The sequence below is a fragment of the Eschrichtius robustus genome, chromosome 11, assembly GCF_028021215.1.
Source record: "Eschrichtius robustus isolate mEscRob2 chromosome 11, mEscRob2.pri, whole genome shotgun sequence".
Classification (NCBI taxonomy): Eukaryota; Metazoa; Chordata; class Mammalia; order Artiodactyla; family Eschrichtiidae; genus Eschrichtius; species Eschrichtius robustus.
The window spans coordinates 57,057,518-57,082,888 of NC_090834.1; the positions used below are offsets into that span (position 1 = coordinate 57,057,518).

Genomic DNA, 25,371 nt, shown 5'->3' on the forward strand with positions numbered 1-25,371 from the left:
TATTGTGTAGCCTCCATGTGTTTGTATTTTTTACAGATCTTTTCCTGTAATTGATATCTAGTCTCATAGCGTTGTAGTCGGAAAAGATACTTGATACGATTTCAATTTTCTTAAATTTACCAAGGCTTGATTTGTGACCCAAGATGTGATCTATCGTGGAGAGTGTTCCATGAGCACTTGAGAAAAATGTGTATTCTGTTCTTTTTGGGTGGAATGTCCTATAAATATCAATTAAGTCCATCTTGTTTAATGTATCATTTAAAGCTTGTGTTTCCTTATTTATTTTCATTTTGGATGATCTGTCCATTGGTGAAAGTGGGATGTTAAAGTCCCCTACTATGATTATGTTACTGTCGATTTCCCCTTTTATGGCTGTTAGTATTTGCCTTATGTATTGAGGTGCTCCTATGTTGGGTGCATAAATATTTACAATTGTTATACCTTCCTCTTGGATCAATCCCTTGATCATTATATAGTGTCCTTCCTTGTCTCTTGTAATAGTCTTTATTTTAAAGTCTATTTTGTCTGATATGAGAATTGCTACTCCAGCTTTCGTTTGATTTCCATCTGCATGGAATATCTTTTTCCATCCCCTCACTTTCAGTCTGTATGTGTCTCTAGGCCTGAAGTGGGTCTCTTGTAGACAGCATATATATGGGTCTTGTTTTTGTATCCATTCAGCCAGTCTGTGTCTTTTGGTGGGAGCATTTAATCCATTTACATTTAAGGTAATTATTGATATGTATGTTCCTATTCCCATTTTCTTACATGTTTTGGGTTTGTTATTGTAGGTGTTTTCCTTCTCTTGTGTTTCTTGCCTAGAGAAGTTCCTTTAGCATTTGTTGTAAAGCTGGTTTGGTGGTGCTGAACTCTCTCAGCTTTTGCTTGTCTGTAAAGGTTTTAATTTCTCCATCAAATCTGAATGAGATCCTTGCTGGGTAGAGTAACCTTGGTTGTAGGTTTTTCTCCTTCATCACTTTAAGTATATCCTGCCACTCCCTTCTGGCTTGCCGAGTTTCTGCTGAAAGATCAGCTGTTAACCTTATTACCCTCTGTCTTTTTATCTTGCCTTGTTTTTCTTCATAGCACCAATAGCTCCCTGGCTTATTTCTGTTTATTTGTTTATGTTTCTTACCCCCGTTGTGCATGTACACACACACACACACACACACACACACACACACACACACGGATAGCGACTCCATAAAAGCAGGGGCTTTGTTTTTATTTACTGTATCTCCAGTGCCTAGAATGATACCTAGCACATAGTAAGTGCTCAGTATATGTTGGATGAATGAATGACATCTTTAGGGAGAGAGTTTTGCTCTTTTAGCCTCAGTATTTCACACCTTTTAGGGCATTAGCATAACATGAATTCAGAGAAAATCTTTATTTGCTTAAGTGACTAGCTTCTCTGTGTACACTGCAAGTGGATCAGGAGTGGGATTATTGAATGGCCATTTCTCTTCATGCTGATCAGACTCTCATAGGTCAACCTTAATTCCTGATTACTCAATAATCATTTTTACAATCATTTGAGACTCATATATGATCTCAAAGACTGTATGAGAACAGGCCTTTCACAGTTTTCAGATGCACTAGTTAACAGCAGCCCATTGTATTAACCTTTCTCTGCTTTTACCCTGTTTCTCTCCAGCATTTCTTATACTGAGGCAGTGGAGATCTTAAAGCAGGCATCCCAGAACTTCACCTTCACTCCAGAGGTAGTATTTATATATATATATATGTATGTATGTATGAAAATATGTTTCTCATATTTATCTGATTTCATTAAGAATCCTTTAAAATAACCTTATTTCTCTTACTAGCTGTGTGTAGTATTTGCATATCTGTACATTGGCTTTTTTTTTGATGTTTGCCTAACCTCGTTGAAATATTTAGAATGAAAAATAATTTTGAAGTAGAATCATATCATTTGGAATAGCAGTGACAAAAGGGTTATAAAGAAGTTTCCCAAGTTTAGGAAGATGAAATTCCTTAGAAAGAATGGTAATCATAGAATATCAGTATAGAAATCAACTAGTTCAGTGTTTCCCGAAGTATATTCTGAATGGTGTTAACAGTTGACAGACAGAAGAGGTTATGCGATCAAGTAAGTTTAGGCAACACATTAAACAGGTTTCTCTTTCCTTTGAACTTTATAGAGGCTTCTGATTTGTGATCCACTTTGAAAAACACTGAGTTTTGTGTGTTTTTGTTTTTTCCCAGAACTCCTTTATTTTATGGGTAAGGATATAGGTCTGGAAAAGCCACATGATTTATCAGTAGACATGCACATAATGTTAGAAGCAAGTCTCCTCGTTCCTATGCCAGTGCTTCTTTCCTATAAGATATTGCCAGACAAGTGGGAATAGTAAGATAATGTTAAGAATGTAATACTTTGTCTTCAAACTATTCCTTACACCAGCTCCATTCCCAGTTAAGGCAGATGCTCTCTTTAAGTTACGAGTGCCCTGTGCTTGTTATATTTATAATCAACTGACTTCTTTGTATAATTTTTTGTTTAATGTTTGTCTCCCATCCTGGAAGCTTCATGAACTCAGGGATTTTGTTTTTCTTACCAGTTTCCAGTACCTAGCATGGTATTTGGGGTTTAATAGGCACATTAGTATTTGCTGAATAAATAGATGAACAGTGTTATTAAATATTCATCAAAGAGCATCTGATATATTAGTTGACTCTTTTATCAAAAAAAGAAAAAAGTCACTGGGAGAAGCCATCTAGCCAGAGATAGACTCAATATTAGGAATATTATCTTTCGTCATTTAATTTCCTGAAACTTAGGGACAGTAACTGTAGAAGAAGCTCTTGGCAATATTAATAAAAATTATGATTCTGAATCAGCTTTTATACACCATGGAAAGTATACTGTGTTTTCCTACAGATGCTATTTATCTGCTAAATGCTGCTCCCTGAGATGGGGCACAGAAAGCATAGTGTTTACTAGTTTCAGCTTTCATCATTCCAGGCCTTTGGATGCTCTTGTTAACACATCTCTCTCTAGTTTATTTATCTGTGTAACGTCAGCAGACAGCTCCACACATCCCTGATCCTCAGGGAGAAGAAGCCCTTGGCACTGATACAGGTTATTTTTAGGTCCTGCATTGTATATTTCAGCTCTGTCTTCTCCTTTGGTAATTTCTTTTTTCTCATTACAGTGGGGTGCTGATCTACACACTGAACATGAAAAGTACCTGGTGAAGCATTGTGGTGACATACCAGTCTTTGTCATTAATTATCCATTAGCACTCAAGCCCTTCTACATGAGGGATAATGAAGACAGCCCTCAGCACACAGTAAGAAAAGACATTAAATAAATTGGGGTTAGCCACCTCAGAGTCTGCGGTTTTTCCCTTGATTTAATTTCATTTATCCTTTGGTATATTTTCTTAAATTATATCATTCACTCTTTATATCTCTTAAAATGATAACATTTCTCAAAGGCACCTCTAAAAATGTGTTCCCAAAGAAGATCCCAATGTTCTATAAGCATACTCCCTCATTTCTATCGTAGGGTGTCCTTCTCAGTTAAGCAGATACAAATGGAAGTGTGTTTTGTTTTGTTTTTTTAGATTACTGAGAGTCCTAGAGCGCTGTATAGCAATGTGCCCGGTCTCCTATCAAATACTGATTAGGAGACTGCAGTGGGGGGGAGATGTTGGGCAAGAGATAATAGTAGTGGCATGATCGGGCAAGGGAAGAGCTAGCTTGGAACATCAAGCAGCCTAGAGTACTTTGGCTATCAAATAGAAGTAGTGAGGGGAAGGTTATGGAGGGATTGAAGAGGTCTGGGCGGATTCTCCACTTGGTCAGTCCTCTTCCAACCATCTCTTCTCTCTCTACCTGTCTTGTCTCTGTCTGTCTGTCTGTCTGCTCTCTTTAGCCTTTCTTGTCCTCTGTTCTTTCTTTACCCCTCAACTACAGTTGATTTTTATTCTTCTTGTTTCCTTTTTCCTTTTTTGTCTCTTCTCTCCTTCACAAAATTGGCAGTAATATAAAATAAGAATATATTTGACTCTTTAAATATGTATTGAATAGTTATATAATTAATATCATTAATTGTAAAAGTCTGAGACAAATATGTTTATCTCAAAAAAGTTCACAAACCTAAACTTTGCCATCTTGTACTTTTCACTTGCCTCTAGATAAACACCAGTAGGAAAATGTAGATCAGGACCTACCAGTAAATTAAATGACCTCGTCTTAGTATATAAGGTTATCTCTTTGAATGTATTTCCTGTCTTCTCTCAGATTACAGTGTTACCAAAACAATATTAGGGGACTTCCCTGGTGGTCCAGTGGTTTAGACTCCACGCTTCCACTGCAGGGAGCACGGGTTCAACCCCAGGTCAGGAAACTAAGATCCCACATGGCACACGGCACGGCCAAAAAACAACAACAACAACAACAACAACAATATTAGCCGCCAGTTAGTATGAGGTAAACACTCTCATCTCATCTCTAAGTTGCAAAACAGCCTTGACAAGAAACTCATTGTTTCTCCCATTTTACATGTAGAAAACTGGGGTGCAAAGAGACCAATTAATTTCCCAAGGCTACATGGCTGGTAAGTGACAGAGTTCATATTAGAACCTGATTCCCTCTGGCTCTGAAGTCTGTGTTCTCTTCCACTCTATCACTCTGCCTCAAAATCACAGATATAAAATTACATTTTAGCCACCGATTCTACACATCCCCACCTTTCACACCAGCATTATCCAAAACCAATGAGCAACACAATTGATTTATGATTCTTACTTCCTCTTTTCCCTACCAACCCTCTGGTATAATCGATTATGAGAAATGAATAGGCCCACAGGTTAGCAGCAAAAAAATGAGAGTGACTAGGGCGTAGATTATCCAATCTTAGATAATTCAGCATTGAGCCTACATCACAAAATAGAGGCCTGTGTCTGTATCTCTTGGCTTTTTTATCACTCCACCCTATCCCACTTCACCTCCCTTCCCCAGCACTCACACACCATGTATTCCTCTCATAACTTCCCGAAGTAGAACACCTTTCAGTCATTCAGTTTTGCACTCCTTAAAAATACTCTGCTTAAAGCAGTTCTAAGAGGGAAGTTTATAGCAATACAATCCTACCTTAAGAAACAGGAAACATCTCAAATAAACAACCTAACCTTGCACCTAAAGCAATTAGAGAAAGAAGAACAAAAAAACCCCAAAGTTAGCAGAAGGAAAGAAATCATAAAGATCAGATCAGAAATAAATGAAAAAGAAATGAAGGAAACGATAGCAAAGATCAATAAAACTAAAAGCTGGTTCTTTGAGAAGATAAACAAAATTGATAACCCATTAGCCAGACTCATCAAGAGAAAAAGGGAGAAGACTCAAATCAATAGAATTAGAAATGAAAAAGGAGAAGTAACCACTGACACTGCAGAAATACAAAGGATCATGAGAGATTACTACAAGCAACTCTATGCCAATAAAATGGACAACCTGGAAGAAATGGACAAATTCTTAGAAACACACAACCTTCCGAGGCTGAACCAGGAAGAAATAGAAAATATAAACAGACCAATCACAAGCACTGAAATTGAGACTGTGATTAAAAATCTTCCAACAAACAAAAGCCCAGGACCAGATGGCTTCACAGGCGAATTCTATCAAACATTTAGAGAAGAGCTAACACCTATCCTTCTCAAACTCTTCCACAATATAGCAGAGGGAGGAACACTCCCAAACTCATTCTACGAGGCCACCATCACCCTGATACCAAAACCAGACAAAGATGTCACAAAGAAAGAAAACTACAGGCCAATATCACTGATGAACATAGATGCAAAAATCCTCAACAAAATACTAGCAAACAGAATCCAACAGCACATTAAAAGAATCATACACCATGATCAAGTGGGGTTTATCCCAGGAATGCAAGGATTCTTCAATATATGCAAATCAATCAATGTGATACATCATATTAACAGATTGAAGGAGAAAAACCATATGATCATCTCAATAGATGCAGAGAAAGCTTTTGACAAAATTCAACACCCATGTATGATAAAAACCCTCCAGAAAGTAGGCATAGAGGGAACTTACCTCAACATAATAAAGGCCATATATGACAAACTCACAACAAACATCGTCCTCAGTGGTGAAAAACTGAAACCATTTCCACTAAGATCAGGAACAAGACAAGGTTGCCCACTCTCACCACTATTATTCAACATAGTTTTGGAAGTGTTAGCCACAGCAATCAGAGAAGAAAAGAAATAAAAGGAATCCAAATCGGAAAAGGAGAAATAAAGCTGTCACTGTTTGCAGATGACATGATACTATACATAGAGAATCCTAAAGACTCTACCAGAAAACTACTAGAGCTAATCAATGAATTTGGTAAAGTAGCAGGATACAAAATTAATGCACAGAAGTCTCTTGTATTCCTATACACTAATGATGGAAAAATCTGAAAGAGAAGTTAAGGAAACACTCCCATTTACCACTGCAACAAAAAGAATAAAATCCCTAGGAATAAACCTACCTAAGGAGACAAAAGACCTGTACGCAGAAAACTATAAGGCACTGATGAAAGAAATTAAAGATGATGCAAACAGATGGAAAGATATACCATGTTCTTGGATTAGAAGAATCAACATTGTGAAAATGACTATAATACCCAAAGCAGTCTACAGATTCATTGCAGTCCCTATCAAACTACCAATGGCATTTTTCACAGAACTAGAATAAAAAATTTCACAATTTGTATGGAAACAGAAAAGACCCCGAATAGTCTTGAGGACCTTTTTTTCACTTATCAGTGTATCCTAGTGCCTAGCATAATGCCTGGGACATAGCAGGCACCTGATATCTATTTGGTGATGTGTAGGTGAGTGGATGAATCGAGCCCAACACAGTTTTAGACACATAGTGGAGAAGTAGTGAGAAAGTGACGTGATTTACTAAGGAAGTTCCTGGGAAGCTAAAGAGCAGCTTTTACTCAAATTTTTTTGAGTGATGGCAACATGGCATATAGGAAAGTCCAGGGGCTTTAGAATCAGGCACTCTTGGTTTCAGGTCTCAGGTCTTTGTGTTATAAACTATGTGATCTTAGATAAACCACCTAATTTCTTTGAGTCTTATTTTCCCATCTGTAAAAATGAGGTGATAATATTTTCCAGGATTATGGGGATTGAATTAACCCACAGTTAATAATATATGAAAAGTACACAGCCTAGTGTTTGGGGTGGTAGGTAGTCAATAAGTGTGAAGTCCCCTTTCCTTCTAAATTTTATAAATCTTTATTGTGTTAAAGCCCAGTAACATTAAAGTGTGTGTGTGTTGGGGTGGGGGATGCCACATCATAACGTGCCATTACGTAAGATTCCTTAAAAGGCAGTTCTCTCCTAGACCGCAGTCACAGATGGTACCTTCAGAAGTACCGGGAGGCCTTCATTATGACAAGTCTCCCTATTTTTTTTTAAATTTATTTATTTTATTTATTTATTTATTTTTGGCTGTGTTGAGCCTTCGTTGCTGCGCGCGGGCTTCCTCTAGTTGCGGCGAGCGGGGGCTACTCTTCGTTGTGGTGCGTGGGCTTCTCATTGCGGTGGCTTCTCTTGTTGTGGAGCACAGGCTCTAGGCGCACAGGCTTCAGTCGTTATGGCACACGGGCTCAGTAGTTGTGGCTCACGGGCTCTAGAGCGCAGGCTCAGTAGTTGTGGCGCATGGGCTTAGTTGCTCCACGGCATGTGGGATCTTCCTGGACCAGGGCTCGAACCCGTGTTCCCTGCATTGGCAGATGGATTCTTAACCACTGCACCACCAGGGAAGTCCCAAGTCTCTCTAATAATGTGGTCTCACAGCCTGAAACCTGAAGGCATTATAATAAACTTTAGTGTACTTTTGTAATTTATGCGGTGCTATAGCTTATAGCTTCTGAGAGCTAAATTATTAAAATATAACTTACTTAAACTATATACAACATTGATTCATTAGCAACCTAGATTTCTTTTCAACCCACCTATATTAATATAAAGTGTCTGCTTCCATCCCTACTTTATTTTTTCCAGTGGTGAATGAACAGGCTTTGGGTCAGCTAACTAAATTCTGTGTTTCTTTTAGTAGGGGTGCAATAACAGGTTATGAGTAGGGTTGCAGGGTTTCTGCAAAGGGTGCAATTCAATCTAAAAAAATTAAAACAGGTGTGTTTCAGAGTTGCCTTCTTTAGGAAATCAAGAGAGAAGTATAGGGGAATGTGTAACCTATGCTTGTAACATTTGGCCAGAGGTAATGAATAGTAATATGGTATAGTTTTACAGCTATAGTTTCTTTTTCTTTCTTTCTTTCCCTCACCCCCTCCAAAAAATAATAATATTAATAATGGTATGCAGTATGTAATAGTGAAAAGTACACTGGACTAAGAAGTTACTAGTGCCAGGTTTGAAAGCCACCTCTCTTACTAGTTATTTTTATGGCCTTAGGCAAGTTTCTCCAATCTCTGAGCCTCAATTTCTCCTTCCATAAAATCAGAGAATTGGATTAAATGACCTACAGTGTACTAACCAGCTCTAAAATTCTCTGATCTCAGGTAGCCTAAGCCTTTGCTCATTTGGATATATAAGAATAACTTGTAAGTTACCAAACATATTTGATCATTTGAAGGGGACAGATCATGGGCCTAAATAAAATGAATCTAAGCAAACATGCAAAATGCCATATGCCCCTGAATTTGGGTCCTGCATAAGTCCTCCTAAGGCAGGTGGCAAATATTCAGTTAGGGTATTGGCTTCACAGAGAAGCCATGTGTGATTAGGAAAAGTGACTGCCCAACAGTCCCTGATAGGATGCCGAGATCACTGGGTAATGTTCTAATTTTTAAAATTTTATCAGTATTACTTAGTAAATCATAAAAATTAAAACATTAGTGGGCACTCAGTAAAGTACATATTGCGAAGTCAATTTGGAAGGAAGAGTACTCAACCAAGGGTTATCTAATGAATTTCCCTGAGCTTGGGGCTAATTAACCGACCTGCATCAAAATAACTTGAGCCTCAAACCAACAGAAATAGTGATGAAGGGAGTTTCCAATTTTGCCCATATCTAGGACTAATGACTATCCTGGGAATTTATGTTGAAGTAGAAAGTATGCATTTCAGTCCATCTAAAATGCTCCCAGACTAGCCATTTTACTATCCAAAGGCCATTTTCATTCCTTGCTACATGTAGGCCATCTGCATCTTCACACTGTCACATCTGGAAGGCTCTCTTTCCTAGCTGCACCTCATTGTTTTTAGGGGCCAGATACTATCTGTATCAACAGTTAGAGCAAAAGCTCATAGAGGCTTAAACCACAAATTTATTTCCTGTGATTTGTGGAACAGTCTTCTTCCTTTGATAATGGTACATAATATTGCTCCATTGGTGGTAGCACCTGTGAGAAACTGAATAGGAAAGTATTCGGTTTCTGGTTTTCATCAATATTTTAAAATAGGTAGGAAGAGAGGTAGCAGAAGATGGGACATTAAACTTTTTTCCCCTCTCTTTGAAGTTAGCATAGAAGAGGTTATATATTAAAGGCCTTGTTCCTATCTAGCCTGTTCATTTTTTAATTCAAGGGCTGAGTTTTCTTTTCAGTACACTGATTGGAATCAAAGAGTAGGAGTCAAAAGGGAGTGTCATAAATAGAGACCAGGGCTGTTCAGCTTAAATACCAACACACACTATTTCTAGGCAGCATGCTGCTGTAGCTGTGTGACTTAAGCAAAATCAAAACTCATACACAGTGGAGGAAGATGTGCCAGACAGCATTCTGGCCTAGAAGATGTGCCCAAAGTGGAATAAGTCTTAAGACTAAAGAAGTTAGCAAAAGGTGTAGTAAGACAGTTTGATTGAGCATTAACCAAGATGGCGGAGTAGAAGGACGTGCTCTCACTCCCTCTTGCGAGAGCACCAGAATCACAACTGGCTGCTGGACAATCATTGACAGGAAGACCCTGGACTTCACCAAGGAGGATACCCCACGTCCAAGGACAGAGGAGAAGCCACAGTGAGATGGTAGGAGGGGCGCAATCAGAGTAAAATCTAATCCCATAACTGCTGGGTGGGTGACTCACAGACTGGCAAACACTTATACCACAGAAGTCCACCCACTGGAGTGAAGGTTCTGAGCCCCACGTCAGGCTTCCCAACGTGGGGGTCCGGCAACGGGAGGAGGAATTCCTAGAGAATCAGACTTTGAAGCCTAGTGGGAATTGATTGCAGGACTTCGACAGGACTGGGGGAAACTGAGACCCCACTCTTGGAGGGCACACACAAAGTAGTGTGCTCATCGGGACCCAGGGGAAGGAGCAGTGACCCCATAGGAGACTGAATCAGACCTACCTGCTGGTGTTGGGGGGTCTCCTGCAGAGGCGGGGGGTGGCTCTGTTTCACTGTGGGGAAAAGGACTCTGGCAGCAGAGGTTCTGGGAAGTGCTCCTTGGCGAAAGCCCTCCCAGAGTCTGCCATTAACCCCACCAAAGAGCCCAGGTAGGCTCCAGTGTTGGGTTGCCTCAGGCAAAACAACCAACAGGGAGGGAACCCAGCCCCACGCATCAAGAGTCAAGTGGATTAAAGTTTTACTGAGCTCCGCCCACCAGAGCAACAGTCAGCTCTACCCACCACCAGAGCCTCCCATCAAGCCTCTTAGATAGCCTCAACCACCAGAGGGCAGACAGCAGAAGCAAGAAAAACTACAATCCTGCAGCCTGTGGACCAAAAACCACAGTTACAGAAAGATAGACAAGATGAAAAGGCAGAGGGCTATGTACCAGATGAAGGAACAAGAAAAAACCCCAGAAAAACAACTAAATGAAGTGGAGATAGGCAACCTTCCAGAAAAAGAATTCAGAATAATGATAGTGAAGATGATCCAGGACCTCGGAATAAGAATGGAGGCAAAGATTGAGAAGATGCAAGAAACGATTAACAAAGACCTAGAAGAATTAAAGAACAAACAAACAGAGATGACCAATACAATAACTGAAATGAAAACTACACTAGAATGAATCAATAGCAGAACAACTGAGGCAGAAGAACGGATAAGTGACCTGGAAGACAAAATGGTGGAATTCACTGCTGCGGAACAGACTAAAGAAAAAAGAATGAAAAGAAATGAAGACAGCCTAAGAGACCTCTGGGACAACATTAAACGCAACAACATTCGCATTATAGGGGTCCCAGAAGGAGAAGAGAGAGAGAAAGGACCAGAGAAAATATTTGAAGAGATTATAGTCGAAAACTTCCCTAACATGGAAAAGGAAATAGCCACCCAAGTCCAGGAAGCGCAGAGAGTCCCATACAGGATAAACCCAAGGAGAAACACGCCGAGACACATAGTAATCAAAGTGGCAAAAATTAAAGACAAAGAAAAATTATTGAAAGCAGCAAGAGAAAAACGACAAATAACATACAAGGGAACTCCCATAAGGTTAACAGCTGATTTCTCAGCAGAAACTCTACAAGCCAGAAGGGAGTGGCATGATATACTTAAAGTGATGAAAAGGAAGAACCTACAACCAAGATTACTCTACCCGGCAAGGATCTCATTTAGATTTGATGGAGAAATCAAAAGCTTTTACAGACAAGCAAAAGCTACGAGAATTCAGCACCACCAAACCAGCTCTACAACAAATGCTAAAGGAACTTCTCTAAGTGGGAAACACAAGAGAAGAAAAGGACCTACAAAAACAAACCCAAAACAATTAAGAAAATGGTCATAGGAACATACATATCGATAATTACCTTAAACGTGAATGGATTAAATGCCCCAACCAAAAGACATAGACTGGCTGAATGGATACAAAAACAAGACCCATATATATGCTGTCTACAAGAGACCCACTTTAGACCTAGGAACACATACAGACTGAAAGTGAGGGGATGGAAAAAGATATTCCATGCAAATGGAAATCAAAAGAAAGCTGGAGTAGCAATTCTCATATCAGACAAAATAGACTTTAAAATAAAGACTATTACAAGAGACAAGGAAGGACACTACATAATGATCAAGGGATCAATCCAAGAAGAAGATATAACAATTATAAATATATATGCACCCAACATAGGAGCACCTCAATACATAAGGCAACTGCTAACAGCTGTAAAAGAGGAAATCGACAGTAACACAATACTAGTGGGGGACTTTAACACCTCACTTACACCAATGGACAGATCATCCAAAATGAAAATGAATAAGGAAACAGAAGCTTTAAATGACACAATAGACCAGTTAGATTTAATTGATATATATAGGACGTTCCATCCAAAAACAGCAGATTACACGTTCTTCTCAAGTGCGCATGGAACATTCTCCAGGATAGATCACATCTTGGGTCACAAATCAAGCCTCAGTAAATTTAAGAAAATTGAAATCATATCAAGCATCTTTTCTGACCACAACGCTATGAGATTAGAAATGAATTACAGGGAAAAAAACGTGAAAAAGACAAACACATGGAGGCTAAACAATACGTTACTAAATAACCAAGAGATCACTGAAGAAATCAGAGAGGAAATCAAATAATACCTAGAGACAAATGACAATGAAAACACGACGACCCAAAACCTATGGGATGCAGCAAAAGCAGTTCTAAGAGGGAAGTTTATAGCTATACAAGCCTATCTCAAGAAACAAGAAATATCTCAAGTAAACAATCTAACCTTACACCTAAAGAAACTAGAGAAAGAAGAACAAACAAAACCCAAAGTTAGCAGAAGGAAAGAAATCATAAAGATCAGAGCAGAAATAAATGAAATAGAAACAAAACAATAGCAAAGATCAATAAAACTAAAAGTTGGTTCTTTGAGAAGATAAACAAAATTGATAAGCCATTAGCCAGACTCATCAAGAAAAAGAGGGAGAGGACTCAAATCAATAAAATCAGAAATGAAAAAGGAGAAGTTACAACAGACACTGCAGAAATACAAAGCATCCTAAGAGACTACTACAAGCAACTTTATGCCAATAAAATGGACAACCTGGAAGAAATGGACAAATTTTTAGAAAGGTATAACCTTCCAAGACTGAACCAGGAAGAAACAGAAAATATGAACAGGCCAATCACAAGTAATGAAATTGAAACTGTGATTAAAAATCTTCCAACAAACGAAAGTCCAGGACCAGATGGCTTCACAGGTGAATTCTATCAAACATTTAGAGAAGAGCTAACACCTATCCTTCTCAAACTCTTCCAAAAAATTGCAGAGGAAGGAACACTCCCAAACTCATTCTATGAGGCCACCATCACCCTGATACCAAAACCAGACAAAGACACTACAAAAAAAGAAAATTACAGACCAGTATCACTGATGAATATAGATGCAAAAATCCTCAACAAAATACTAGCAAACAGAATCCAACAACACATTAAAAGGATCATACACCATGATCAAGTGGGATTTATCCCAGGGATGCAAGGATTCTTCAATATACTCAAATCAATCAATGTGATACACCATATTAACAAATTGAAGAATAAAAACCATATGATCATCTCAATAGATGCAGAAAAAGCTTTTGACAAAATTCAACACCCCTTTATGATAAAAACTCTCCAGAAAGTGGGCATAGAGGGAACCTACCTCAACATAATAAAGGCCATATATGACAAACCCACAGCAAACATCATTCTCAATGGTGAAAAACTGAAAGCATTTCCTCTAAGATCAGGAACGAGACAAGGATGTCCACTCTCACCACTGTTATTCAACATAGTTCTGGAAGTCCTAGCCATGGCAATCAGAGAAGAAAAAGAAATAAAAGGAATACAAATTGGAAAAGAAGAAGTAAAACTGTCACTGTTTGCGGATGACATGATACTATACATAGAGAATCCTAAAACTGCCACCAGAAAACTGCTAGAGCTAATTAATGAATATGGTAAAGTTGCAGGATACAAAATGAATGCACAGAAATCTCTTGCATTCCTATACACTAATGATGAAAAATCTGAAAGAGAAATTATGGAAACACTCCCATTTACCATTGCAACAAAAAGAATAAAATACCTAGGAATAAACCTACCTAGGGAGACAAAAGACCTGTATGCAGAAAAGTATAAGACACTGATGAAAGAAATTAAAGATGATACCAGCAGATGGAGAGATATACCATGTTCTTGGATTGGAAGAATCAACATTGTGAAAATGAGTATACTACCCAAAGCAATATACAGATTCAATGCAATCCCTATCAAATTACCAATGGCATTTTTTACGGAGCTAGAACAAATCATCTTAAAATTTGTATGGAGTCACAAAAGACCCCGAATAGCCAAAGCAGTCTTGAGGGAAAAAAATGGAGCTGGAGGAATCAGACTCCCTGACTTCAGACTATACTACAAAGCTACAGTAATCAAGACAATATGGTACTGGCACAAAAACAGAAACATAGATCAATGGAACAAGATAGAAAGCCCAGAGATAAACCCACGCACCTATGGTCAACTAATCTATGACAAAGGAGGCAAAGATATACAATGGAGAAAAGACAGTCTCTTCAATAAGTGGTGCTGGGAAAACTGGACAGCTACATGTAAAAGAATGAAATTAGAATACTCCCTAACACCATACACAAAAATAAACTCAAAATGGATTAGAGACCTAAATATAAGACTGGACACTATAGAACTCTTAGAGGAAAACATAGGAAGAACACTCTTTGACATAAATCACAGCAAGATCTTTTTTGATCCACCTCCTAGAGTAATGGAAATAAAAACAAAAATAAACAAATGGGACCTAATGAAACTTAAAAGCTTTTGCACAGCAAAGGAAACCATAAACAAGATGAAAAGACAACCCTCAGAATGGGAGAAAATATTTGCAAACGAATCAACGGACAAAGGATTAATCTCCAAAATATATAAACAGCTCATTCAGCTCAATATTAAAGAAACAAACACCCCAATCCAAAAATGGGCAGAAGACCTAAATAGACATTTCTCCAAAGAAGACATACAGACGGCCACGAAGCACATGAAAAGATGCTCAACATCACTAATTATTAGAGAAATGCAAATCAAAACTACAATGAGGTATCACCTCACTCCTGTTAGAATGGGCATCATCAGAAAATCTACAAACAACAAATGCTGGAGAGGGTGTGGAGAAAAGGGAACCCTCTTGCACTGTTGGTGGGAATCTAAATTGATACAGCCACTATGGAGAACAATATGGAGGTTCCTTAAAAAACTAAAAATAGAATTACCATATGACCCAGCAATCCCACTACTGAGCATATACCCAGAGAAAACCATAATTCAAAAAGACACATGCACCCGAATGTTCATTGCAGCACTATTTACAATAGCCAGGTCATGGAAGCAACCTAAATGCCCATCAACAGACGAATGGATAAAGAAGTGGTGGTACATATATACAATGGAATATTACTCAGCCATAAAAAGGAACGAAATTGAGTCATTTGTTGAGAAGTGGATGGATCTAGAGACTGTCATACAGAGTGAAGTAAGTCAGAAAGAGAAAAACAAATATCGTATATTAATGCATGTATGTGGAACCTAGAAAAATGGTACAGATGAGCCGGTTTGCAGGGCAGAAGTTGAGACACAGATGTAGAGAATGGACATATGGACACCAAGGGGGGAAAATTGCGGTGGGGTGGGGATGGTGGTGTGCTGAATTGGGCGATTGGGATTGACATGTATATACTGATGTGTATAAAATTGATGCCTAATAAGAACCTGCAGTATAAAAAAACAAACAAAACAACTAATACTAAACTTTCATTGGGTTATTTGTGTGGAAATATGTTAATATAAATGTTTCAGACATTACATGAAATTTCTAAAAATCTTATATTTGTATTTGTATGGAAATATGTTAATATAAATGTTTCAGACATTACATGAAATTTCTAAAAATCTTATATGTTCTGGTATAATGTTATAAGTCATAATCCTAGTTATTACTTTAAAATGTATAGCTCAGAAATAACTAATTTTCTTGTCAACTGCATTATTATGAACTTTCATCAAATCTTTAACTGTGGTCATTTTTAAGTCTTTTCTCATTTACAGACAGTTCTGGGTGTACTCTGATGCTTTTGCAAATATGTTCCTATAAAAGGCTTTCATCTTCAAGAAATTCATGGAAAAGACTCTGACAAGTACAGGTTTCTGGTAACTGACTGTACTGCTGAACTGAATGAGTAAGCATTTTCAGAACTCTGATGAAAAACTGATGAACTCAAAAAAGTGTTAACAAAAGATCAAGATGAAAAAAAAATTTAATTACATGGGACTGAGTGAACTGATGAGGATGAGTATAATTTTTGTGACTTCTGTCTGAATTAAAAAAAAAAAATCCCACAAGGACTCAGAGGCAAAGAATATACAAATCAATTTTCACTGCAAAGTAAAGGAGCTGTTACAGTGGAGGATTACTGGACTGAATGTCAATATTATGACATAGTATGAGTGTGTTTCAGGTTTGGTAATTGCAATCATTGTTGCTTTTGTTGTGGTCATCCGTGTACAATGCTTGGTGTCAGTCTATTTATCGCTTGTAAAAATAAAATACAGTGTGTGTGTGTGAAAAAAAAAAAGGTGTAGTAAAAATATTTGTAGCCTTAAAAAAAATATATATATATATATATATTTGTAGCCTTCATTGAGAACTGTGTAGGAGAGTGAGAGGACAGCAGAACTGAAGTCCTTCTATTTATTTCAAGTCTCCCAAAGATGCACAGGAACACAGTGGAAATTTTAGGTGAAATTTGGTCAGCTTTGAATTAAGAGGACATTTCCCTGTGCAGCCTATGGATTCTCACTTCCTCATCAAGGGCGGGATTGCTCAGCCCCTGGCTCTTTAAGCTAGCTTTAGACTCCTGTAAACCACAGACCTGCCAGCCCATCCTAGCAAACTAATCACCTGCTAATGATCTGGGCAACTTGCTTGTTTTCAACCTTTTGCACTCTGCCTTACCACCCATCACTTGGCAAACACACAACCAAGTTTTTCTCATTACTTCTTAAGAAATTTGTGTGAGTCGCTCCACATTTTGTACTTTGTTCACCCCTATGTCATGATTTGTATTATATCTGTATGTGCCTTTTACCTCCCCTAGAGCCCTGGAGAAACAGGCAGTTTCTGTAGTAATTAGCCCAGTAGTTACCAGGTGGAGACACAGATAGAGGAATCCTATCTGGAATCTCAGCCTTAACTAAGAAGTGTGGAAATTGAGGGGATTGTTATAGTGATCTTTAGGGAATGCAGTATTTTTTTATATCATATCAGAAGAAAGTGCCGCTCTGTGTCTACTAATGTAAATGTCATTATTTATATTTGAGGAATACTTTACTATACTATAGGTTCTCAGAAAATGTGCAGAATCTCTAAGTGGATTGGAAGATCTCATTATAAAAGGAAAGCAGGACGTAAACAGATCTGATATTGTTGAAGGGAAACCTAAAGTAACAGAAAAGAGAAGAAGGTTATATGTAGGAAGAGAGGAGAAGAAGGCCTTTGTGGGCCTTTCTTCACCAAGAGATAAATCTGTCCTTGACAAAAAAGAAATAGTACCCTGTAGTCATGGAACATTGATGAGGCATTAAGAGGAATGCCTTACTTAAAAGGTACACAGCTCCTAGGAGGGGAAGCAACTTTACTCTCCATGTCAAGAAGACATACAGGAAATTCTCCTGCCTGAGAGTGTGAATTTTCAGACCATCCAGACAAAGAAAGGACATAGATGAGGATGTCTTCCTTCTGCATGTCACAAAATTAGTAGTGATATGGGACTTGATCTTCTAAACTTTTTATTCAACTAAAATAGACTATTTGGTAAGTTCTTTCCTACTGATAAGTTCCTTTCCCAGAGTACAGAGGAAGGAAATAGGGGAACTGTTATTCTGACCTGAATTCTAATTAACAATGAGAAATTGGTTGGGAAAGTGGAAGTGGAAGAGCCCAAGTAGGTGGGGGGAAAAGCTACCTGGTAAATTGTTTTATTATACATAAATGATTGCCGCTCCGCCCTCGGGAGGCGGGGGCAGGGGTATTTACTTCCCTGCCCCACTGACATGAGCTTCGTGACTTGCATGTGGCTTACATTGGCCAAAGAATTGGGAGCAAACATGACCTACATACATTACTCCTGGACAAATGCTTTTACTACATTCTCATCATGCTCTTTTTTCCCATCGGCCACAAGATCAGCAATACCTCAGAAAGAGGCTTTTTTATCGTTTCAAGCCAGGATGGACATGCAGCATAGGTTTTACAAAGCCAGTTCATTGATGTAAAGCAGTGTTTCTCAATCAGGGGTTATTTTGTTCCCCTTACGCCCACCCAGGAGACATTCAGCAACGTCTGGAGACTTTTTTGGTTGTCATAACTAGGGGAGTATAACTGTTGGGAGATAGAGGGAAATCAAATATTAATACAAAGGAGGTTTGTAATGAAAGATAAATATGAGTCTTACACTCCTCTAAAAATAGCGTTAAGAAAACCTAAGGTCCAAAGTTGACATAATTTAGACCTGCAAAAAATGCTAAGATCCCAAAAGGGTTTTTGCTTGTTTTAGCTGTGTTAGCAGCAGGACCAAGCAAGAAATGGATCTCTTGTTTGATGCATCAAGGCTTGCCTCAATTCCTCGTCACTGACCACCAGCCTCTGCTGGACTACCTACTTCTTATTCTTCCATAATAGCTGATTCCTCAGCATTTTGTTTTCTTTTGAGGCAGTGGACTTTTTTAGTTCTGGCTCTTAAAGCTTTGCATGTACTTGCAGTACCGGAATCAATCTCTGTACACCTTTGTACCTTGGAGTTGCCCTTACTTCAAAAACTTTGAAATGATAGATTTTGAATATACCTGTCCTTTCTGACAGAGCTACACAAGGATGGAATGCTGTATTTCAGGGGTATTGGTTCCCTTAAATATTTTTATTAAATATTTGTTAAGTTTATTAATATTAATATAGTACATTAAATATTAGTAAACAATTAGTGTAATTATATTAAATATTTGCTTAAATATTTTCAAGCAAAGGCCTGAGAGCCACTTGGTTGTCTGTTCTCTTCCAACCCTGATTGCCTGTAACTCTAAATTTAAAACTCTGGATTGACGTTAAGAACAAATTTTTCATCATGTGTCTCTTAGCTCCTAGCATATTTTAGCCATGTCTAAAAGCAGGATACTAGTAAATAATGATACCTGTCCTTCTATGGCCATAAAAACTCCCTTGATCTTCTGCTTTCTCTGAGAAAAGAAGGGGTAACTGCAGGGTCCTGATTGGAGTCCAACTCTATTAATTGTATAGCCTATGAGAATTTGCTCTTCACATTAGTAAAGCTCTGTTGTTTACCTAGCCAAAGCTGTGTGTTTCATTACCTACTATCCTGTCGGAGTCACCAAATCCACATTCTAAAATACTTGCCTGTTCATTTTAGGTCTTCCAAGTTCATAGAAGAATTACTAAAATGTAGTCAACCAGCAGTGGTAGTGTGAAAAAGGCATGTTTGTACACTTACTCCTCACAAGCTTATTGAGTGGTAGGAGATTCTGTAAAAGTAGAAACCATTAGTAAATTTCCATTTGCTCTCACTTTGATTCAGCTGATTGATGAAAATCATGTCTTGTGTTTTCTCTTTAATGATAGTACTGAGGATTATATAGCATTTGGCACACATTCTTAAATTATGACATTCTTTATTAATCTTAATTAATTGTAAACTATATATCAGTCAAAAATTCTGAAATCAGAAAACAGGAGAATGGCTTAATAGTAAAGTAAGGCAAAGTTTAAGAAAAGAGTTTATAATATAATGCGACATTTAAAGCTTAAGTGTTTTATGTGTTATTAAATGTGTTTTATGGGTTCCTAATTTTTCATTTGTAAAATAAATCTGAGTTTTGTGCCTTCAGATTCTTGGCCCTAAAAATGTCTGCCTGGTCCCCCTTTGTTCCCCCCACCCCAAAAAAAGAATTGCTAAGTCACAAAATAATATAGACAGCAAATAAACATTCTCAAAAAAGTAAATATTACGAGTAAGTGAAGAAATACAAATTAAAACATCAAGCTACCATTTTCCCCTATTAAAAAATTTTTGTTGTTTTATTACGAAAGTGTAACACACCTTTATTGCAGAAAATAAGAAAATACAAATAACATCCTGTGCGTTGATCTTTTTTTTTTTTTTTTTTTTTTTGCATCTCTGATTATTTTGTTAGAACTAGTTCCTAGAACTCCTATTGCTGAGTCGAAGCATATTGCATTTTTAAGGCTTTGATTATCTTTTGCCAAGTTGCTCACCAGAAAGGTTGTATCAGATGTACGAGAGTATTGGTCTATGCATTCTCTAATCCATATTGTTTATGTTGTTTATCTTCACCATTTTGATAACTCCAAAGTGGTATCTCTTTGTTTTAATTTGATTAATGATCAGAACATATTTTACATGTCCTAACATACTTCAAATTAAAGAAAAACTTCAATGCCACATTATTTATAAAAGACACACACACTCTCACACACACACACCACTAAATGTTCAACAAAAGGAAAGCAGTTAAATAAACTCTGATACTTCTAAACAATAAACTGTGAAGCTGTTAAAACATTAAGTATGCAAAGTATTTTTACTGACATAGGAAAACTATTTATTGTATAATATTAGCTAAGACAATTAGAATGGTAAATTTTATATGTAATTTGATCTCTGCTATACTCGTTAAGCATATAAGAAGAAAAACCTGAAAGAAAATATGCCAACATGTAATTGCTTCTGCATGCTAATAGGTGTTTTTTAATATTTTCATAATTTTTAATACTTCCCACATTTTTATAATTAACATTTGTATCACATTTGTGCAGACAACACATTTTTGTTAAGTATACTGCATAAATGGTGCCAGAGGGGAAACTGTCCACCTGAATTTTGTATTCTAAAGATAATATTAAACATTTGGTATTAAAACAGGGAACATGAACAGGTAACATAAATAAGATTCTGGTAAGCAGTTAAATAGCCAGTTGTCAAAATGTTAAACGTTCCACTTGCTTCAGAAGCTGACAGTTGTTGGAATGCTCTGAAAACGGAATGTTGTTTATGAGTTTTTTCCTTTTTAGGTTGCTGCTGTTGATCTTCTGGTTCCTGGAGTTGGAGAACTCTTTGGGGGAAGCCTCAGAGAAGAACGGTACCATTTCTTAGAGCAGCGATTGGCCAGGTATTGGTGAGACCTAGAAGAAACAGAATTCAGAAATTGGGGATGGGGCACTCAAAGGCAGTCATGGCAAACTAACAGAGAATAGCGCATGGGCCGTAGCTCCTGACAGACCTGGATCTCAGATTCTGTGTGACCTTGAGCAAGTTGTTACTTAACCTCTCTGAGCTTCTCTTTCTGAAAGACTAGAACTATTATATGAAACACAATGATTTTTTGCCACTATTTGTATGTATCTCTCCCTATGGAAATAGCTTTTTTAAAAGTTAATGATAGAGGGGTTTCCCTGGTGGTGCAGTGGTTAAGAATCCGCCTGCCAATGCAGGGGACACAGGTTCGAGCCCTGGTCCGGGAAGATCCCACATGCCACAGAGCAGCTAAGCCCATGTGACACAACTACTGAGCCTGTGCTCTACAGCCTGTGTGCCACAACTACTGAAGCCCACGCACCTAGAGCCCATGCTGCTCAACGAGAGAAGCCACCACAAAGAGAAGCCTGCGCACCACAACAAGGAGTAACCCTTGCTCGCCGCAACTGGGGAAAGCCCACGTGCAGCAACGAAGACCCAACGCTGCCAAATAAATTAATTAATTAAATAAATTTTTTTAAAAAATTAATGATAGAAAAGGAAAATTTTCCCCCTTAAAGTTTGTTCTTCACTTTTCTGTGTGTGTGTGTGTGTCTAAATTATGATTGGCAGACTCCTACAGGGCATAAGGACAGGCTCTGAACCAGGGAAAGGATAAAGATGCAGGGAGAAAGAAACTAAAAATATCCACTAAGCTAGCATTTAGAGTAAGCAGTTTTCCCTTCCTCAGGTTTTCTACTATGTAAGCATTTTGATTTAGGTATTTGAATAACTGTATTTTAACTCACTGTTTGAGACCTGGGAAATGTATCCATAAACACCAGAAAATGTTTTGGAGATGAGGAGGAGGGAATCATGTTTCTAATCGAACTACCACTCCTGTATGTGCATGGTCTGCCAACAAACCACAATGACTTCCTAAACTAACCAAGGTTATAAACCTCTGTTTTCCATGGTTTCCACTTTTACTGTGCCAGACTGTTTTAAAAAATGACTTTCCCATGTTGAAGGCTTAATCTTTCTCTCCAGATAATACTGAGTTTCATAGTAACCTGGAAAAGTCATGATTGTTTGACATGTTTGTTAAATTAGCCATTTGTAAGGCCTTCTTTTCCTAATGGAGAAATGCTTAAAAAGTTGTTGATTTTCCGAGATCCGAACCTATGAATCTGTTGACTAAAACTTGGTTTTGTAATCCCAGTTATTTGAACTGCTCTATTTGGTTAGGGTCCAGAAGAAAGGGGATAAATATGTTCTGGGAGGACTCTTTTATCCCATAGACTATTAACTCCTTAGTATTACTATAGTGTTAAGAAGTCCTGGAAAAATCGTGGAATTGAAGTGATGGTAAAACTCCTTAGGTGGAAAGAATTTGAAGATTTTCTGTTTTTTTTTTAAAGCACAATAAAAATCACACATGGCAAGGAACTTCATCTGTTGAAAGATTAATTGGTCTGTTTTCTTTGCTTGCTTCCTTCCTTCAGGAAACCTTTCCTCATAACATTAAATGTTTACCTAATGTCTGATAATATCCAAATTTGTCTTTCCTAATGAAGTGGATATATGTGTTTACCTATCTCAGAGATCTGTCTGTGACTTCTGTTCATGTTTTTCATATTTTTGTGTATTTGAATTTTTCATAATCTTGATCACTTTGAGGTACACAGTGGTCCCAAACACTTTTAAGGGCTGAAATTAAATTTCATTGAGTACTAAGAGCTTTAAGTTTTATTAACATTTCTCAAATTGGCAAAAACCAATTTGCAGCCATGTTATGAAGGCAGCCTCAGAATCTATATTATTGTTTTAATATTGTGGAAAGAAAATTGTGTCTGTACATCACTTGTCTGTGTGTGCCTTTCAGCAACCCTATATAGTAGTAATAGTACTTTTCTTATGTCACAGGATGTTAAATACATCTCAAATGAAGCCCTTCTTTTGGGCTCTGGACCATACTTTCCTTCTATAGCATTTATTATTTGATAATACCTTGGACTATTGGTTTTCTTACTATTGGTTATCTTACCTTTCTTACCACCTAATAAAGGCTCAGCTTCTTAACTGTGTTGCATGTTATTTAAGAGCACAGGTTTTGGTGTGTACTTCTTTATAAGAGCACTATGCGCACAACCCAGGATAAATGTTCGGTGGTTAGTATATTTATCTTATTGCCATTCTCTGAAATAATTTTGTTGTTTTCCTTTTACAGGTCAGGACTGACAGAAGCCTACCAATGGTGAGAATGTGACCCCTGATGACTCTTATTCTAGCTGTGGGTCTGAGTGTTAAATAGTTTTCACTTGTATTTCCAGGGTGCTACAGAAGAGTGTTAAAACAATGAACAGGTTCTCAGATTATTTACTCCCTTTGAGTCTTTAAAAAGTAGTAATAATAATGTCTGGCATTTATTTATTACCTATTGTGTGCCAGATAACTGTGTTAAAATTTTGATGTATATTGTCTCATGTAATCATCACAACACCCTGCTAGTAAGGTACTATTCTTATTCTCTTTTTATTATCCCTCCAGGCCTGAGGCCTAGAGATGTTAAGTAACTTAAGCAGGAGCACACAGTTAGAAGCATAGAGCTGGGACTTTGTTCCTAACCATTATGCTTCATTTTCTCTATGTGTGAAATTAGGAGCTTGAGCTAAGTGGTCCCTGAGGTCTCCACCAACTGTAGAAATCTAAGCTGCTTAGGGAAGATCACCTGTCTGCATTCCTAAGTTGTTCTGGTGTTCTTTCTGCAGACCCTTTCTTCAAGTACTTTTCAGTATATACAAATTATTTATTTATTTATATTTGTGTAATAAGACTCTTTCAGGATCTTAGTATAATAATATCAACAATATTATTAATTCTTTTGCTGTCCTCAGGAGAAGGAAAGGTTAAATTACACACTTGCCTTTTCGTAATGAAGGAGCTAGATTTCAGAGATACAAAAAAGCCTAAAATTGGGTTCAAGTAATGGCCCTAGATTGCTTCATTATTTATCAGTAATGAACTTTGGCATATTTAATCTCTCTTGAGTCTTGGTTTTCTTGGCCATAAAATGGAATGATAATATCTACTTCACAGGGTTATTGTTAGGATGAAAGGAAACAGTACAGGTTAAGTATCTACACAGAGTAGAAGCTTAGTTTAGTTTCCGTCCCCCTTTCCTTCTTTTGTTCTGAGTCTTGCTATTAGGTAGATGAGCCTGATTGTCAAGCTTATGCATTTTACCTCAGTTTCTTTCTGTCTACAAGGTAATATTCATAGTGTATAAAAACTAGTTATATATAAATCTTAATTATTGGTTTAGACCTTTTCTGGTCTTTATTAATCATTTCAATACTACTCTTTCCCAACTAAAGTTTTCAAACTCCTAACATCTCCAAATATAAATATTTATTATTTTGTTAATAAAGAGACAGCAGGCTCAAAATGGAGTCACTTGTGCTAAGCTCACATCACCAAACTGAGACTTAATACCTAACTTAATTATAGTTTTGACATCTCCCAGGAGTGGAATCTTGAACCAGGGAATCTAAAATTACCTGGTCAACACTGGTGAGGTAATCTGCCTGATAGACCCCTGCCATCTCCTAAAGGAAGGCGATCTTGCCTGAAACCACCCACTCTTTGCTAGTAATTTCCTTGTCCTACCCCCTTCTGCCTATAATCATTCTGTAGAGCTCTTCCGAGCTCTTTTCTATTGCTAGATGGGATACTGCCTGATTCATGAATCACTGAATAAAGCCAATTAAGATCTTAAAAATTTACTCACTTGAATTTTATTTTTTTAACAGTTGGAATCTGCTTCCTTTTATATGATAATCATAGCATTTTAAGGTAGAAAGGACCTTAAAAATCTCCAAGTCTGTGATCTCTGCTAGTGTTCTACCACACTGTGAATAGCCACCCCAGGTGTCTAAGAATTTTCTTACTTCCTGTTTCTACATGCCACATGCAAATAATCTGTAACTAGTTCCACAATTTTTGTACCATCTCTTCTATAATGTGGCTACCCTAGAATCAATATAACAGCAATCAAACAAAGATTCTTTTGAAAACTTGTTTTTAGAA

General features: G+C 37.5%; 1 protein-coding gene across 3 annotated transcripts in view; it reads left to right on the forward strand.

Annotated features, from left to right (window-relative positions):
• The window catches only part of NARS2 (asparaginyl-tRNA synthetase 2, mitochondrial), a 145,329-nt gene that overhangs the window by 115,912 nt on the left and 4,046 nt on the right, over nt 1-25,371 (forward strand). For 2 of the 3 annotated variants that reach the window (XM_068556203.1, XM_068556204.1), the window contains 4 exons: nt 1,658-1,724; nt 3,180-3,317; nt 21,120-21,217; nt 23,513-23,539. In XM_068556203.1, coding sequence (XP_068412304.1) covers nt 1,658-1,724; nt 3,180-3,317; nt 21,120-21,217; nt 23,513-23,539 — 330 coding nt within the window. The remainder of the gene's footprint in view (nt 1-1,657; nt 1,725-3,179; nt 3,318-21,119; nt 21,218-23,512; nt 23,540-25,371) is intronic. The other variant, XM_068556206.1, reaches the window with a different exon arrangement.